The 18,453-nt window shown below is 58.6% G+C and overlaps 1 protein-coding gene and 1 long non-coding RNA gene across 2 annotated transcripts; one reads left to right on the top strand and one right to left on the bottom strand.

Annotated features, from left to right (window-relative positions):
* The first annotated feature begins 1,902 nt into the window (after nt 1–1,902).
* On the top strand, nt 1,903–9,126 carry TNFRSF14 (TNF receptor superfamily member 14). The gene is given in 10 exon segments (XM_053899175.1): nt 1,903–1,985; nt 4,186–4,270; nt 5,006–5,114; nt 5,483–5,490; nt 5,492–5,545; nt 5,547–5,610; nt 6,745–6,900; nt 7,050–7,140; nt 7,922–8,044; nt 8,904–9,126. Coding segments are annotated over 10 exon segments (996 nt in total).
* A 3,614-nt stretch (nt 9,127–12,740) lies between these two features.
* On the bottom strand, nt 12,741–18,153 carry LOC109273972 (uncharacterized). Its single transcript, XR_002083353.2, has 2 exons — nt 17,978–18,153; nt 12,741–14,154 (listed from the first exon to the last, which is right to left on the bottom strand). It is a non-coding gene; the product is annotated as an uncharacterized LOC109273972 (long non-coding RNA).
* Between the last annotated feature and the right edge of the window lie 300 nt (nt 18,154–18,453).

Here is an 18,453-nt window from a genome sequence, read left to right as displayed (position 1 = left end):
CCCTTAGCCACCCCTATCCTGAGGAGCATGGCAGGAGTTGGAAGGTCAGTGGGGGTGTGACAGGAGGCACAGTGGTTGCCAGCACCCCCAGACCCTACCTTGAGCGTGCTCTGAGGCCCCTGTGTGCTGCTGGGGTTCCTAGAACATTCTAGAACATTCCCGATGCAAATGAGGGCTGAGTGGAGGGTCCCCTTCCCCTTCGTTGGAAACCCCCAGATGGCCTACAGGCAGGAGGGTGTACACGCCCACATGAATAGCAGCATGGAGGTACCCTCTAGCAGGCTTCCGGTGTGGGGACATGGCCTGTACTGGTGGCTGTCTCCCGGGGCCTCCCAAGCCCCCACCTGGCCTCAGGGGCAGGGCCGGTTGTCCTGGGGGACCGTGATCACCACTGCAGAAAGAGAGCATTCATCTGGGGGCGCTGCAGGCAGGGAGAGCAGAAAGGGGACAGGGGAGACCTGCAGCCCCAGACGCCAGGGCTGGTTCTGCGAGGACGGGGTCCCGTGAGGGAGGCAGACATTCCAGAGGCACCCTCACAAGAAGGAACGTGAGGTCAGGGGCTCCTCTCCTGTGTCCTCTGCATCGCCCCCCAGGGCTCCTGGTGCTGCGGCCACAGAGCAGGGGGGCGGCTGGCCAGCTGAGGGAGAAGGAGAAAACAGCGGGCCGCCTGGCGCCCGGGCTTAATTGACAACGGTGACTGAGGCCTGGGGCTTTTCCCGAGCGATGAGCAGGAGAGCGGCCCCCACCGCCACCCCTGGAGTCCCAGCCTCTCCACATGCTTGGGCGTCAGCGTGCCCCCTGCAGAGCCCGGCCGTCACGCACAGGCGGGGTCCAAGGTCGGAGGCACACAGGACCACGTCCTCCTGCCTTGCTCCGGGACTCTGCCCACATGGGCTCTTCCCTCCCACGGGCGTCGGGTCGGCCTGGGCACGCTGGGGGAGAGCCAGCAAGCCCCGCGAGCATCAGCCACGTCCCCTAGCCTCTGAACAAGGACGGGCAGGTCCAGACTGTCTCTGGGGCCGTCCTTGCCCAGGTAGTTCAGCCCGGTGCACGCAGGACGGACGTCTTGAGTTCCCTGCCGACCCACTGCCCGGCTCTGCGGTGGCCGCGGCGGCCGGGAGACCCCGGAGGCCCAACGTGGAGTCAGGCTGGGGGTTCGAGCACAGCGCTGCCGCGGACGCGCTGTGTCCCAGTGGCCCTGGACAGGCCGCCTAACCTCTCCGCTTCCACACCTTTGGAACCACGAGCCTCGGCTGGCATGTGGCACCCAGTTAACCCTGTTGCGACCGGCTCCCGTGAGGACACGGTGCTCAGCCCTCCCCTCCCTGCCCGGCCCGGGTCCCAGAGGCTGGGGAGTGTCCGTTAAAACGTCACACGCCAACGTGTGACCCGACCTGTTCGGTGGTTTCTTTGTAAGATGATTTCCAGTTGAAATCATCATGGAGTTGAAACCAAGAAGAAATATAGCAGTCCTGGCGCACTCCCGGTGACAGTTAGGGGACCTGTGGTGACTGTCCGGGTGGGGGCTCCCTCCAACAGCCCCTCAGGGCTGCGAGCCGAGCCTGTGCTCACGGGGGGCCTCGCGGGGGCTCCCCAGCCCCTGGGTCCCACCTGACACCCCCCGGCCCCGGCCTTGGAGGACGCCGTCCTGGGGGATGGTGATCGGAGGTGGACCCCGCTTCTGAGCACTGGGAGGCTTTTGACAACAGGACAGCGGCAGCCCCCACCCCATCCCTGTGACTTCACCCCTGCCCGCTTCCTTTCCCGGCACCCAGGCTGTCCTCCTCAGTGTCCCCTGAGAAATGGAAGAGATAGTGACCCCAGGGACATTGGTGCCAAGGTCAGTCTGGGCTGGAAGACCAGCGATCAGCTCAGTGGAGGGCGTGGTTCCTGGGTCTGGCGATGGGGACCTACCCGGGGCCTGTGGAGCTGGACATCGGGGCCGGGATGGGTCTCATTGATTTGCAGCCTCAGAGACGAGGGAAGTCAGTTGTCATGCCTGTCACATGACCACGGGCTGAAGCAATGTGAGAGCCATGGGGCTCCGGGGGAGACTCCCCAAGATACTTCCCATTCGAGGCGCCAGCGGGGGTGGGGTGGGGGCTAACCACCGGGTGCCTCGCACCAGCCCCCCGCCGGCCTCTTAGGGCACCGGGCACGCGGTGGTCCCCCACCCCTAAGCTGTCCACACGTCCACCGGCTTCAGGGGCAGCCATGATGCTGGGAAGCCAGGGTGGGGGGGGCCCCTTCTGGACGGGAAGTTGGGGTTTGGGTCCCAGCACGGTGTGCACCCAAGAGACCCTGGGCCCGGGGCGCCTGGGTGGCTCTGTTGGTTGAGCGCCCGACTTGGGCTTAGGTCATGATCTCACAGTTCATGGGTTCGAGCCCCGCATGGGCTCGCTGCTGTAAGCACAGAGCCCGCTTTCGATCCTCTGTCTCCCCTCTCTCTGCCCCTCCTCTGCTCGCGCTGTCTCCCTCAAAAATAAATTAAAAAAGAAAAGAAAGAGGGGCACCTGGGTGACTGAGGTGGTTGAGCGTCCGACTTCAGCTCAGGTCACGATCTCGCGGTCTGTGAGTTCGAGCCCCGTGTCGGGCTCTGTGCTGACGGCTCGGAGCCTGGAGCCTGCTTCGGATTCTGTGTCTCCCTCTCTCCCTGCCCCTCCTCTGCTCACACTGTCTCTCTCTCTCTCAATAATAAATAAACATTAAAACAATTTTTTTTAATATTAAAAAAAAAGAAAGAAAACCAAGAGACCCTGGGCCAGACCTGTTGCTTTCCGAGCCCATCTATCTATCTGTGAAATGGGAACAAGAATGAATCAGCCCAGCCCCTTCCCAGGGACAGGTGAGGTGTGGACACAGTGGGTGGGCTCAGGGAAAGCAAAGCGTGGCCTCCCTCTCTCATCCCCACGGGAGACTCAGGGGGCTCCCCCCTACACCCAGGCTCCAGCGGTCTGGGGAGACACCCTTCTGCAGAGCTGTGCTCAGAAATACGCACATGGAAAGCAGGAACCCCAGTCCCCGGTGGAGGAGGGGATGTGCCCTGCAGGGCCCTGTGTGGGAGACGGGTTCCTTCGGAGGGGACGGAGGGGACCGAGTGGACGGTCACCCTGCTTCAGCAGAAGCTGAGACAGGGGACAGGAAACCAGGAAGACTCCTTTTGTGGCCTCGGTGCTGGTGTTGCAGGGAAGGGGCGAGCTGGCTCCCTGGGTGGCAGAGCAGTGAGGAGGAAGGGCAGGTAGACGCGGGGGGGAGGACACCCACCTTTGTAGGAAACTCAAGGGGGGCTGCTAACGGACCGGGGAGGGGCAGGGGGAACTTGCCCACCCGGAACTTAGGGCGCGCTCAGCGCGCAGGCAGGAGGAAGGCACCCAGGCTCTGCCCCTGTGGCCCTGCCTCCGGCCTTTGCACACCCCTCCCCCCCTCCCCTCTACTTCTGCTCTTGATGAGGGGGCTGACAGGCCGCACCCCCTGCCCCCAGGTGGCATGTGTGTGATACTCCTTTACACTCCCGGCTGCCCAATGCCACAGGAAAGGGTTAGCCGACAGAGGTCACAGTCCTGCAGGACCTGAGTCTCCGTCGCCCTCCATGGTGATGTGGGGACAACGGCAGATAGAACTGAATTTCCTTCTAACCTGCAGCCCATGGAGAGATACTTAGGCCGGCGGAACAAAATCCCCACTGGGAAAACAACCTTAGCCTGACAGCAGCCAGGCCTCCAGGACCCGGGGAGTCTTTAGCATGTGAAAGTCTCACTGGAAACTTCCCCTGGACTTCACCTCCCCTGACTCCAGACTCCCGGCTGGCTGTGAGCCCAGTGTCTCCTCCTGAATCCGGGGCAGCTCTTCCTGCCCAGGGGTCAGGTCCCCGTCTTTACTAAAATCACCTTTTATGCACCAAAGACGGCTTCAAGAATTCTTTCTTGGCCGCGAACCCCACTGTCACCCCAAAAACCTCATCACTCGAGCCTGGTCACCTCCCGTCTCCTGCACCCCACTCCAGCCTCCACTGTGGGCTCCAGTCCCTGCTCCCCGGGGCAGTTAGGAAAGTTCTAAGAAACGACACGCCTCCTCATTGGCCCACAACAGCTTTTCTTTTACTTTCGAAAGGGCTGGTTCCGGGCTGGGCTGAGCGCAAGTCGAATCTGCTGACAGGGGTCCTGGGGCCGCGGCTGGGGAATGAAGGGTCCTGAGGGGGAGCACAGAGCCTCTCTGAGGCTGGGGGCCGCCCCCCTGGAGCCGGGCACCCGAGGCTGATGACATGAGCCTGGTGAGTCCTCTGAGCCCGTGCGTGTGTGTGCGTGTGTGTGTGTGTGTGTGTGTGTGTGTGTGTGTGTTGTCCCAGCCCTCTCCGGGGACCTGCCCTGGGCCACAGCCACTTCCTGTCTCCTGTAGGCTTTTGTTCCCCAGCTGCCCTAGCTCTTGGGCTGACTCAGGCCCCGGCACTCAGCCCCTGCTACCAGCGGTTGGTGAAGAGACTGGCAGAAGCCATCCCCCCGAGCAGCAGTGTTCCCCTCTGACCAGTGTTCCCCTCTGACCACCTTCCCCCGCCACCCTTTCCTGGGCCTCAGGGCCAGCACCCCCGCCCCCACTAGAGGGCGCTGCTCCTGGAAAGCAGGATTCCAGCAACGGACTCCTCCCACCCACCGGCCACAGCCCGGTGCCGGTGATAAAGTCCTTGTTTGTGCAGAGAGGGCGGGATCCGGGACTTGGCCCGGCTGGCGGCTAGCTCCCCGGGGAGTTACTCCTCAGGAGGGCCCCCCGTGGCTGTGGGCTGAGTCAGCCCGGGAACCGGAGCCCCCCAGATAGCCCTCCTCCCCACCCCTTGCCCAGAGCCGCCTGCCCCCCCCCTGCGCGGCCTGTGACTCCTCAGGGAGTCCCTGGTCTGTCCGTGCGGTTCCCCAAGGGCTGCTGCCCCCACATTTCACAGGGGGTGAGCCCGGGGCCCCGGGGACAGCCCTGGCAGCTCCCCCCTTGCCTCCCCAGCTGTGCCCTGTCTCCACAGACTCTGTACCTGCTCCTCCTGGGGCCCCTGCGCTGCTCCTTGGCCGCGGCCCCCTGCAAAGAGGAGGAGTATCCGGTAGGGGCCGAGTGCTGCCCGAAGTGCGGCCCAGGTACGTGCAGGCCTGGGGGCAGGGAGACAGGCAGGGGCGGGTGAAGCCCCCTCAGCCCCTCTTCCACTCTTCTTCCCGAGACCCTGGGGTCCCTTCCTGCACAGGGATGGGGCCCAGGGGCCCCAGCCAGCCCATTCGTGGCCAGGAGCTGGGCCATGCCCACACCTCCTTCCAGAGCATTCCTCCCCGCCCCCGAGCAGGCTCGCTGGTGAGAGGCAGCAGGACACCGTGTGGCGTGGGGAGCAGCTCGGGTGCCCTTCGGTCCTGGGGGTGTGGTCACACCTGCTGGGGGCCTCCGGGTGGCAGGACGCGTGAGCCCCCGCAGGGCCCTCCCCAGGCCCCAGTGACACGGAGCCTCTGGGGTGCAGGTTACCGGGGTGCAGGAGGCCTGCGGGGAGCTGACCGGCACGCTGTGTGTCCCCTGCGACCCGGGGGACCTACACGGCCCACCTCAATGGCCTGAGCGAGTGTCTTCAGTGCCGTGTGTGTGACCCAGGTAAGAACACTGGCCCCAACCGCTACCCGCCTCTGTCCCGTCCCATATCCCGCTGTGGGGGGCGTGCCCACGTCACCGGACCAGGTGCTGGGCCAGGCCGGTCTGCCTCCGGGGCAGAGGTCTGCAGGCACATCCTTCAGGGAGCCTTGGGCCTCTGTCCACCCCTGTCTCTCCCCGGAGTGGGGTCAGTGCCTTTGTAACCCCGTTAGCCAGGCCCTCCAGAGCTCAGGGACCGCGTCGGTCACATGGACACCTGAGCCTGAGGCCAGCCCTGATGGAGCCCCAGGGTCCCGTACTGCTTGCCCCGCTCACGGGTCCTGAGGGTCTGGACCTCGCCCACCCGCAGCCCCCCCCAGCCTCCACACCACGCCGCGGCGGGCCCTACTCGCGGCTCAGCGCTCTGACCCTCACCTTCTCCTGCCAGGTGGTCTGGGGTGGAGGGACCCCAGGAGGAAAGACAGGGGCACACGTGGAGGCTGGAATGCATTTGGGTCCAGCCAGGTGGGGTCAGGGCTGGGAGCCTCGGGCTCACCCACAGATCCTGCGATGCCGCTGAACAAAACACCTGTCTTATGGGGCTGAGGTTGGGGTGCAGAGGCACAGAGGCTGCCCCTCAGCAGGGGGTGCAGGGGTGAGCCCAGGCCCAGCGCTATCCCCGCCCCCCTCCCCCCCACTGCCAGCTGGGGGAGGGGGCTCTCACTGGTCTGTCGCTGCCATCTGACTAGCCTGATAGATTGCCTGAGGGGCGGGGTCTTCAGGTGTGGGTGTTGCGGGGCCGGGTCCTGCTTCCTGGGACTGCCCCGGGGCTGGGGCCGGTGGCTGACTGTGGTTCCTACTTCCTGTGTGCGCCTGCTGCCGCCAATCTCCGTTTCCCCACCAGGCAGGCTCCCCGGCAGGTGCTGGGTTCGGGCTGGGCGGGGAGTGCGCCTGGCGGGACCTCTGGCGGGAACGGAGCTGGCCCCAGACACACGCACCAGGCTGCGCCGCTGGGCTGGGGGCCTGTCGCCAACCTGTCCCCAGGCGGGAGCCCTCAGGCCCGCGGTGCTGTCCGGGCCTCTGCTTGGCCTCCTCCTGGGACGGGGCGCTCAGCACTGCCCGCGGCAGCTGCTCTTAGCTCCTTCTCTTGGGTCCCAGCCATGGGCCTGGTGACCAGGCGACAGTGCTCCAGAACAGAGAACACCGTGTGCGTCTGTGACCAGGGCCACTTCTGCGTTAGTGAGTCGGGGGACGACTGTGCCGAGTGCCGTCCCCACACCGCCTGCAGACCTGGCCAGAGGGTACAGCAGAGAGGTGAGCGGCAGACTGCGGGCAGCCGGCCTCCTGGTCCCCAGCACCCTCTAAGAGGTGGACCCCAGACCCAAGCCCAGGGTGGGGGGAGCCCAGCTGCCCCGCTGGCCTGATCCCCTGCATCCTCTCTGCCTGGCCCTGTCATTTCTCAGGCACCGAGTGGCAGGACAGGGTGTGTGAGGACTGCCCTCCAGAGACCTTCTCGCCCAGTGGGACCCTGGAGGAATGCCAGCCCTGGACCAGGTAGATGATCCCGGGGTGGTCTCAGCCCGGCGTCCCTGGGAGGGGCTCCTCCAGCTCCCCTGGCAGATGAGGCCCCACCCTGCTGTTCCCTATCGTGCGCCAGCCTCCGGGAGAGCCCCTGCCTGGACTCTGGGGCTCACACACCCCATCACATTAGCCGAGAACTGAAAGTCAGTAGATGCGAGCTTCCTGGAGGCCAAGGACGGACCTTCTTCCCTGGGGCAGGTCTGGAGGGATGCTGCCGCCAGATTCCCAGTCCCCTGTGGTTCTGGAGAGTCCCCAGATATCAGGGCCATGGGGCTCCCAGCGAATCTGGAGTCAGGGAGGTTCTCAAAGTGAGGGCTCCATTCTTCCTGCGACCATCCCCGGAGCCCGGAGCTAACCTGGGCCCTCACAGTGTCCCTGGGTGGAGGGGGGGCGGGGGCCTGGGGTGACCAGATGTGGCTGCTGGCGGGCGACATCCTGCCTCCTCGGGTCTGTCCGTCTGTCTGCCATGCCGGCTCTAAGGGTCGTGCCCCCCTGACCAGGGCTCTCTCTGCCCTGTCTCCTCCAACCCCGTGCCTCTCTGTCTTGCTGCCTCTCCCCGGCCCTCTCCCCCGACCCGTTTTCCCGTAGCAGCGAGGCCTGGAAAGGCAGAGGGACCCGAGTTCACACCCAGAGCCGCCGAGCGCCTGGCCACGGGGCGGTTGCCTCCAACCTCGCGGAGCCTGGCGGCGCCTCGGGGACACCCCCCACCCCCAGGTCGAGTGAGCATCAGGCCCCCCACACTGCTGTCTCCTAGGTGCAACGGCCCTTTTCAGAGCCTTTTAAATGCTGGGACCAGCAGCTCCGATGTCAAGTGCTCCTCCTGGAGCCTTTCTCTTTTTGTGGGCTTGACCTTTTCCGTACTTCTGCTTGTGGCATAATACCCATAGTCGTCTGGCTACTGAGGAAAAGGATGAAAACCAGACGGTCACCTGGTAAGCAAGGGGGTGTGGTCCCATCAGGGCTCAGGGCCCCAGCAGGTGCGTTGGGGGGGAGGTCAGCAGGAGCCGTGGGCAGGGCTGGGTCCCCCCGAGAGGCCTCACATCGTTCGCACACTCGCTCGGTCCCTGCCCGCGTATCTGCCCTGCTGTATCTGGGCCGGGCCCCGGCCCCGCAGACCCGGCTCTGGCCTCCAGCAGGGAGCGGAGCGCTCGGCAAGGAGTCCAAGCGGGGAAGGTCAGCCACCTTCTCAGGCTACTGTCAGCTAGTCCGTGCTGGGCCCTCACCCCAGGTCCCCGGGCCGCAGGCAGGCCTCGGGGTCCCGGGCTCTGAGTGGGCCGCCCAGTGGCCGGTGTTCTTTCTCACCCGACTCGGGGGCGCCTGTTCCCCGGGGGACCCTCCCCTGTGAAGTGTCCACTCCCTTTCCCTGGATGACCGTCACATCGGGGTGCGTTAGGGACAGGGTGTGGCAGCTGGAGGCTCAGGCAGGAAGTGCCCCCACGTTGTCACGGGTCCTGGGTTCCCTGGCGGACAAGTCTGCACGGGTCCGGCCTGTCTCCCAGAGGGTCCTTCTCTCAGGGCAGGCCACACAGAGAGAAGTCAGGAGCTTGGGTCCCCCCAACCCCCAATGCTGAGTGGACTCTATGTGACACAGGGTCTCTGTTTTGCAGGGGGACCCGCCAAGGGGAGACTCTTACAGGTATTATGGACCATTCCCCGGCCCCCACCCACTGGAGGTGATGCCGTCGGGGTGGGTGGGGCTCCCGGTTCTCTGAGGGGCCTGGGTCCTTCGGGCCAAGCCACCTCCTCGCCTTAGAAAGCCAGGAAGACCCCGAACACAAGGCCCACGGGCGGGGCCCAGTACAGGCGGGTCTTCGTGTGGAAATTCCCCATCGCGACACAGAAGGGTGTGCCGTGTCCACCCAGGTCCCGCAGGCCCCGCCGGACGTCACCACAGTGGCTTTGGAGGAGACGGCATCCGTGTTTCCCGGGAGGGACCAGCCCACCGATCGACGGCTCTAGGAGGCGGACGTCTGAGACATCTCGGGCTGTGCCCGCTCGAAGCCGCCAGGCCCCCGAGGGCAGACTGTGGGCCCTCAGACTCGACACAGCAGAGGGATACCGGCCACCGCTCAGGGGGCTTGGGGACCTCACACACCTCCCATCAACTTCGCGGGGGCCCGCCTCCCTGCCACCTCTGTGCTGTCCACGTGTAGACCCAGCCCTGTGAGGACACCGCCACTCTCGGCTCCAAGCCCCGCTCACTCCCAGCCCCTCTGGGCCTCGGCTAGCTCGTCTGCAGGATGGGCCTGCCCGCACCTACCTCACAGCTGCGGCGACACTGGAGGGACCACGAATGCGGCACGACACGTGACTGTCACGTTTGCAAGTGATTTCTAAATTGGAGGTGTTTGTTTAACAAATACAAAATTGCTTTTTAATTTCTCGTTAAAAAGTATATTTTGGAAGGATGCTTTGAGAGTATGTAAACCTCCTGTTTCTCCCAAAACTTTCATCCACTGATGATTTAAAAGATTTTTTTTATTAAAAATTTTTTTAACGGTTATTTATTTTTGAGAGAGAGAGAGAGTCAGCGAGTGTGGGGGAGGGACATAGAGAGAGGGAGAGAGGGAATCCAAGAAGGCTCTGAGCTGTCAGCACAGAGCCCAACATGGGGCTCGAACCCACGAACCGCGAGATCGCGACCCGGGCCGAAGTCAGACGCTTATCCGACTGAGCTCCCCAGCGCCCTGACGATTTTTGCCTGAAAAGTGATTGGGAGGGTTTCCAGTCGGGGATGTGACTCCCCCTCGTGCACTAGTGAGTTAGCGTCCGTGGACGAAGCGCTTCCCCTGCGGGCCCTACGGTGGCCCGTGCTTCCTACTTCGACAGCAGATTCTGATACATGACTGTCATTATTTTGAGGCACACGTTGTCCCAGATTTGTCTTACAAGACGCTGTTTGACTCGTTTCTGATGCACAGCCCCTGCTCTGTCTCCCGAGAATCCAAGGAGCTCAGCAACCCACACGCCGGCTTCCAGAGCATTCTCCATCAAAACCACCAGGCTGCTCCTAGAACGGCTGGTCCAAGCCAGGGCCTCGGGAGTGACAGGCTCACCGTGAAACCTCCCTTCATACAACGTTCGATGCGGCCACTCAGTGTGCATCAGCCCAAAGCGCCCCCAGAAGGTCCCCCTGGGGTTACGTCCGAGTCCTCTCAGGTCACTTTCCTGCCTGCCCGCGGCCACCGGGGCCACCAGGCCACAGGGCCTCATCCCAGCACCTAAACGGCACCAGATGGGGCAGTAAGGATCAGCAGAAGCCCCCAGTGCCTCTGGACCAGCACCCCAGGCCCGGGGTGCCCTCGGGCTCACCTGTGCAGGCTGACGGCCAAGCTCACCAAGGAGACTATAAATCCCACCCAGAGCGTTAGCGAGGCGCTAGCTCTCCAGTGAGACGTTTGCACATCACGGGTGTGTCAGAACCTTCGAAAGCACCACAGAATTCAAGAGGTAACATCTCCCAGAACACATGGTTACAGACAGCACGTGCAATGGACCGGCTCCGACCCCTCACTGGGCCATTTTAGCCTTTTTTCTTGTCTTTTGGGATGTTTTTTGCCCTGATTCTATTTTCTATTAGGCACCTTTTTTTTTTTTTTATGTTTATTTATTTCTGAGACAGAGACAGAGCATGAGTCGGGGAGGGGCAGAGAGAGAGGGAGACACAGAATCCGAAGCAGGCTCCAGGCTCTGAGCTGTCAGCACAGAGCCCAACTTAAGGCTCGAACTCACAAACCGTGAGATCATGACCTGAGCTGAAGTCGGTCGCTCAACTGACTGAGCCACCCAGGCCCCCCCCCCTGTTTTTTTTAGAAACACTGCCATGGAGAAGATGCCCATAGGATCCCAGAGACCAACCCAGAGCCTCAGACAGGAGCTCAGAAATACAGCAGGATACAGGCATTCACGGGCTCTTTAACTGATGTGTTTATTTTGTGCTGAGAGCAGCCCCCCCCTTTGCCAGTCTGGGGGTTGAACGAGTTAGAGGTTTCCAGAGGGAAGCCATGGGACAGGTTAGGACAGGCTGGTCCCTGCTCAGAGGGACTCAACACACAGCATCACCAGGTCCTGGCTGCCGGGCCCACCTCCCAGCCCTCGCAAGGCCCCCCACCCCCGTCCCTCCCTTCTCCTGCAGCACACGGCCCTGAGCCCTCAGTGGCTGCCCACCGAAGGCCTGAGCCTGCTCCCCCTCTGCAAACCCCACCCCCGTGACCACTTCACCCCTGCGTCTGTCTCTGCCTCCACCTCTATCCCCTCGGCTCCTGCCTCCGCCCAGTGTCTCGAGGGAGCGGAGCAGGGCCACTCAGGCCAGCAACCCTGCGTCCATCGGGAGGAGCTGTTTTCTGCTACCAGCTCCCTTCCCTCTGGCCAGCAGGAGGCTGGGGCCTTGCTGGCCTGGTGGGTCCTTTCTCTGCAGGTGAACTGGGGGTGGGGGGTGGGGACAGGCAGGCATCTCCTTGAAGGAGCCCTGATGTTGGAGCTGCACCTCAACCTTGGGGAACCAGGGTCCATGCCCCCCTGCTCTCTCAGTCCCTGGAGGGGTCCCGAGCCCTTCCCTTCCCCTGACGGCTCTCTTCCATGGACCTCAGGGCCCCTAGGTCAGCAGCCTCCCCTACGGCTCACCCCACCCTTGGCTCACTTCCTGGGTAGCTCTTCACCGGCCCCATGCTTCCCTCCAGGGCACAAGGAGCCCCATGTGGGCTGGTTTCCAGTGCTGGGGGTGGGGGAGGGACACTGAACCCCATGTCCTCGGTCAGTGTGCTCTCATCAGGCAGCTCTGGGTTCTGAGGGCAGGGGTCCTGGTGCCCAGGGGAGGGGGCTTCTTGGCGAACCCGGCACTGTGACCATGGGGCTCCCCCTGCCCAGGGGCCAGGAGGCAGGAGAGCAGTCCGGGTCTCGGTGGGCGTCCCGGACCCTGATCAGGAGGTCTTACCAGGCACGCAGGCAGTCTTCACGCATCTTTCAGAACTCCAGGTCCAGGTGTGGCGGACAGTGGACAAGTGCCCTGGTGGTCACATCCTAGAACTCTCCTTGACCCGGGCAGCACCCCGCAGGAGAAGGCCGGCCTTGCAGGAGGATGCTACTATTCACTGCCTCAGTGGGAGGAAGGAAAGCTTCCTACTAGCCAACAACAGTCCAGCCGATGAGAGACTGTCACAGCTCAGCCAGTGAGAAACAGTCACAGCCCAGCCAATGAGAAACAGTCATAGGCTAGCAGCCCAGCCAATGAGAAACAGTCACAAGCTAACCAATGAGAGCCTCTCACAGCTCAGCCAATGAGAGACTGTCACAGGCCAGCCAATGAGAAGCCACTACACTTCAAGCTCTGTCTTATTCCAGTGAAGTTAACAGCCTATCCCAGCTCCCTCTGTGCTCTACGAAGGAACCTCCTCCGGGCTTTCCTCTGCGTTGTTGTCTGCAATTGCATCCTGGATTGCAATTCTCTGCTATTCCCAAATAAAACCATTTTTTTTTGCTGGTAAAGTAACTGGCAGTGTAATTGTTTAAGGCTAACAAAGGATCTAATCAACAAGGGTCCGATGCAAACCTGTAAAACAGAATTGAAACTCGAATAATGAAAAACAATTATGTTTTAAATGAATAAGACAACTACCAAGAAAAACTAACCCTATGCTGATGAGGGAAACAAAGGCAAGAGAAATGTGGCCTAAATTAAAATCTCCTTACAGCTTGCTGCCCACTGACAGACACCTGAAACATGCCAAAGGTGACCTTCCTCGAGGAATTCATGGCTGCATTGGTGCCTTAATGTTTATGTCTTATTACAGGCTAAAAGTAACCTTATCTTAACAGCAGCTAGCCCCTCAAGGTCCTGAAAGCCTTGCTTCCAAATTCCTTAGAGACTGCACTATCCATAACCCTCAGTAATTAAAAAGTATGTAGTCATTCACTCCTTCTTATTGGGACACTTTCGTGTCAATTGCTCAGGCTGCAATCCTCTAGCCAATGGCTGCTCTACAGGGAGGAGGAAGCTGGAAGTTAGTCCCCTGGCCGGAATGGTAATAAGACCCAGAAACTCGAAGCCCTCTCTTTATTACTATTTTTTATTTTTATTTTTAATGTTTATCTTGTGAGAGAGAAAGAGAAAGAGAGCAAGAGAGAGACAGGAGGGGTAGAGAGGGAGAGAGAAATCGGGGTTCAAACTCACAAACTGTGAGATCATGACCTTGGCCAAAACCAAGGGTCAGACGCTTAACCAACTGACCCACCCAGGTGCCCCTCTTTATTCCTATTCTTAGATACAGTTGTCTTTTGCGAGTTAGGACAGCCACCTAAGCCCCCAGGATGGCTGCTGATCTTAAAGACTCTCACGTGAAGTTTCCTCCTCATTGGTCTAATGTGATCCCCTCCACATCCCTGGTCTAGCCGCTTCTGGCTGCAAGACTTAGGCTCAGGGTGGGCCGAAACTAGCACTCGATTGAATCAAAGCCCCACTGGGGATGGCTTCCTAGAGAAGTTAGCTGTAAAAGTCTACATATGCTGGAATGTTGCTCACACTGTGATGGATTTCTCTCTTTACTACTTTTTCATCAGTGTCCCCTACTGACTACTGAAATTACAAAATTGGATAATTTCCCCTTATAAAGCTCTTCTGGTGTCTGCCATGGGTGGAAAATGGCACGGCCTTCATGGCAAGGCGCAGCTCAGTGCTCTGGTCCATGTGCAGACACCCATTTTGCAGTCTAGAATGCGTCGGGGAAAGGGGGGCCTTTTCAGCTGCCCGGTGATCATAGTGATTTTGTTTGAGGGACCCCTCCGGTCGCTTTGACACCGGGAACCTGTAACATATTCCGCACGAGACGCCACCCGGGAGTCGGGCCACGGGGGATTCTTGGTAATGAACCTCTAGGCTTCTTCCTCGGTCCCCAAGGTCTCTCCCTTGGGATGCCTTTTAATCCACTGGAATCAATTCAGATTGCAAGATTCAAAAAAGGTCTTCTGTCAAACTGCACGGCCTCAGTCCTCCTGAGGAGACAAGAAAAAATAGCCCATTAATGGGACTTTTAAAGCTTCAGTACGACTTATCAGATCTCTTCTGCAGGAAACAGGGCACATGGTCTGAGGCACCCTGTGTCCAGCCCTGCATGGCCCTAAATCACGACCCTGATCGAAGGGCCTCTTGCAGGACGTGTTTGGCCACTAACCAGGCTGATGAACTCCCTCCTGATATACTGGATGGTTGTCTAAACAGGCCTCGTCTGAAAAAACCCACGTTGCTGGAGGAAGCACAGGCCATCCCTAACGAAAGGGACTCTGACACTCTCACTGTTCCTCCTGACAGACTCGGGGTATTCTAGCTGTGTGTGGGGGCCTCTCCCTCCTTCATTCCCGGGGTTATTGAGGGTGATAACTGGAGCCAATTGGCTCTGGTTAGTCTATCCAGGGACAGGGACTTTATGGAAAATTCCCAAGCAGCTGCCGAAACTCCTTTTGTTTCAGGGAAGCTCCCCGTCTTCTCTGGTCCGGCACGACTGCCCATTTCCACTTGCTCGTGGACGAAAAAATAATCTGCATCCGCTCCTATGTCCGAGCTGACAGGCTTGGGGACCGGGAGGCCTCTTCTCTGTCCTCTGGGCTTTTTTCAGCTTCCAGCATTCCTGCACCCCACCTCTTCCCCCTTCCCCTCCCCCTCCTCCTGTCTGTGCACCGCCTTGGGTGCGGCCTGCACAGCTGGCTCCTGTACCATGCTGGGTGCCTCGGGGGCCACCGGCCCCTCCTCCTCAGTGTCCAGGAGCGAAGGGCACCCCCTTTACGGGAGCCCCAGGGAAAAATCGGCAGCGGGTGACACACAGGTGGAACGCATTTGGCATTTACACTAATTTGTTGGCTCAATTATGACAGACATGTCTTTAGAGTCATTAACACAAATATGAACATTTTTCTACCTAGGTTTACCGAAGGTCAAATAAGCTCGTGTTCTCTCTGTTGCAAATTGTTGGCAAAGGGATTCCTTGAAATGACGGTTAATTTTGCCCCTAAATATATTTTATTTTTATTTATTTATTTATTTTTTAACGTTTATTTATTTTTGAGACAGAGAGAGACACAGCATGAACGGGGGAGGGGCAGGGAGAGAGGGAGACACAGAATCAGAAGCAGGCTCCAGGCTCTGAGCCATCAGCCCAGAGCCCGACGCGGGGCTCGAACCCGCGGACCGCGAGATCGTGACCTGAGCCTAAGTCGGACGCTTAACCGACTGAGCCACCCAGGCGCCCCTTCCCTAAATATATTTGAAAAGGATACTGGTAGGGGGGCGCCTGGGTGGCTCACTCGGTTAAGCGCCCAACTCTTGATTTCCGCTCAGGTCATGATCTCACAGCTCAGGGATTGAGCCCCACGTGGTCGGGCTCTGTGCTGACAGCCTGTGGAGCCTGCTTGGGACTCTCTCTCTCTCCCTCTCTCTCTGCCCCTCCCGCACTTGAGCTCTCTCCCTCTCTCTCTCAAAATAAATAAATATTAAAAAAAATAAAAGTACACCAGTATAAGATTAAAATTCTGCTTTTCTCTCGGTTTAAAGACAAAGTTTTCTTGGATTGTTGGTCTGTTCTTGATTTAAAAAATGTAATAAAAGGATTTTTTTCTCTCTTATTTATTTTTATTTATTAAGATGCTTTAATTTTTATTTTTGAGAGAGAGAGAGACAGAGTGTGAGCGGGGGAGGGGCAGAGAGAGAGGGAGACACAGAATCCGAAGCAGGCTCCAGGCTCCGAGCTGTCAGCACAGAGCCCGACGCGGGGTTTGAACTCACGAACCATGAGATCATGACCTGAGCTGAAGTCGGACGCTTAACCGACTGAGACACCCAGGCGCCCAAGGGTTTTTTTCTCTTTTGTCTCCCTGGAAAATCAAGGTTTTTATGCTCTGTCTTTATTGAGTCTTTGGTTACTTAAGAACTAAAACTCATCAATATTAAAGGAGCTGAGTTTTGCTAACCACTATCCAACCCTACATATTTGCCTTTGGAATCTCTTATTGCCACCTTGGTTAAATAAATAAATAAAGTTTTAAGTTTTATAATGATCTGTAATCCTATCTAGGCACGTGCTTTATAATTTTCTGAAGTTTTTAACAAACTTCCCCAAGATTTAAATTGTAAATGAAGTCCTTTTGACCAATTAGGCTTGTTTATTTGGTATGTTAAGTTACTTGGAAAGCCCTGTCAAACAAATAATGATAAATCTTAGGTTGTGTTGCCTGGGTAAGTGCTAGAACTTCAGATATACTATATAAAATTCCTGCCGTTTTAATTTGTGTTGATAATACGGTCATCCCTTAACATTCTAATTGGTGAAATGTCACGTTGCAGAAATAACTGAATTCCCTTCTCAACTGCATTTGTCTTTTGCAATTTACCAAATGAGTTTCATCTTCAAAGAGACTTATATCTTTATGATAAAAGTCCTCTTGGACTTTTTAAACAAATGCAACTGGAAAGTCCTATTTCAGAGAGAGACGCATAGACTCAGATATGACCAAACAGCTTAAAGGAATTGAGGGTGACTTCACGAAACACGGAAATGTTGGCCTGACACTTTGCTTGGAGTTCCCAGCAGCCTCACCGGGTGAGTAAAGGGCACTTCCTGGCAGGTGCCGGCACCTCAGGAGATCTTGGGGACCTCGTGAAGACGAATCTACCCAAATCTACAGGTATTGCAGGCCTGTCTGATAGTAAGTATTTGGCTTGGCTTCGGCCTTGAGAGGTTACCAGGAAGTTCAGCTGAGATTTCCTATAAAAAGTTCCAGCACAGCAAATTTTAAAAGATTTATATTATCAATCTGCTCTTCTTGCTGAGCTTATGTCAATAATTAGGCCAAGTTTGCTAAAATTGGACTCGGTCTACAAACAAATTAGTCTTGATTTGGCTATCTCTGGAAATAAGGGTGATTTGAGAGAGAAAAATTATGTTTCAGTAACACATCTTTGCAGACGTTAAACTCTACTTCTGGCTGCCTTTAAGTGTCTGTTGTTTGCCAAAGCTGGACACCTTGAGGGAAACTTCACAGAAACTGCCATGAGGCTCACATACAATCTTTGTGCCCGTTGCTCGGCGGACCATTCACAAGGACCTCCAGAGGCATTTGGGTTACAAACCAGACAAATCCATCTGATTCCTGCCTGTTCCCACTCCAAGCTTGACATCTGCAAATCTCACTGGCAGCACGCAAGACTCAGACACCGGGTTTATAATTTGCTCTAACCATTACTCTATTTTCTGTTGCCGTAAAAGTGCCTCTTACCAATTACCTGATTGCTTACTAAACAAAACAGTCTACAGGGTGATGAACACCACCTACCACACGTTTAACGCCTTAAATGACTCTCCCAAACCTGGGAGACTCCGACGTCTCCAGCCTGGTCCAGGGGCTCTCCGTGGGACCTGGGGTGTGAGGCTGAGGGCTGGGGCCCAGACAGATCTGCGTGTCCCATTATCCGGGTTAAGTCTTGGCTTCATTTCTCACGCCAATGTCTCGGGCCTTTAGCGGTAAAACCGGGTGATCACAGGTGCCACAAGACTGTGGTGAGCAATAAACAAAGTCGCAAAGCACGTAGTAAACTGCTCTTACTTCTTTCAGGTCTATTTTACCCAGTGTGGGGGCTAAAAGAAGATTTTGCTTTAAGAAATTACCAGCATTATGATTAAAGCCAACGCAGATATCTAATTGAGAAAGCGAAGCATTCGCGTGGATTTTAAAGCTGAAATAAGATAAGGGTAAATGCTAAGCCCTTGGGCTCCTCTGCCTATAGGAGTCCCCCCAGAGCCGGGACTCGAGTGCTCACCGCATTCACCTTAACCCTGCCCTGCAAACCGGGCACTAGGTAGCCGCTGTCCCGCTCGCGCTCCCGCCTTCCCGCCCGCCCCGGACCCCAAACTCGGGACCTAGGATCAGGGGACTCCGGTCGCTCTCCGGCTCTGCACCTGGCGGGGCAAAACGGAGCCCGCCCCCACGTGGGGCAGCGCTGTGCGCAGGCGCACCACGTGGCCGCTGCCCAACCGCCCAGTTTCTCCGGCAGCCAGCGCAGCGACGCCATTGGCCGACAGGCTTATGCATATGCAAAACAAGTGACAGAGCGCCGCCCGGGCCGCTGCTGTGGGCGGCAGCGGAGAGGCGGCCTGGGGGCGGGGCCGGCAGAGGAGAGGCGGCCTGGGGGCGGGGCCGGCAGAGGAGCGGGCGCCTGGGGGCGGGGCCGGCAGAGGAGCTGGCGTCTGGGGGCGGGGCCAGCAGAGGAGAGGCGGCCTGGGGGCGGGGCCGGCAGAGGAGCGG

This window comes from Panthera pardus, unplaced genomic scaffold (genome assembly GCF_024362965.1).
Source record: "Panthera pardus isolate Hobbes unplaced genomic scaffold, ASM2436296v1 HiC_scaffold_11, whole genome shotgun sequence".
Classification (NCBI taxonomy): domain Eukaryota; kingdom Metazoa; phylum Chordata; class Mammalia; order Carnivora; family Felidae; genus Panthera; species Panthera pardus.
Note: the sequence above shows the minus strand (reverse complement) of the source record. Positions and strands in the feature narration are given on the sequence as shown.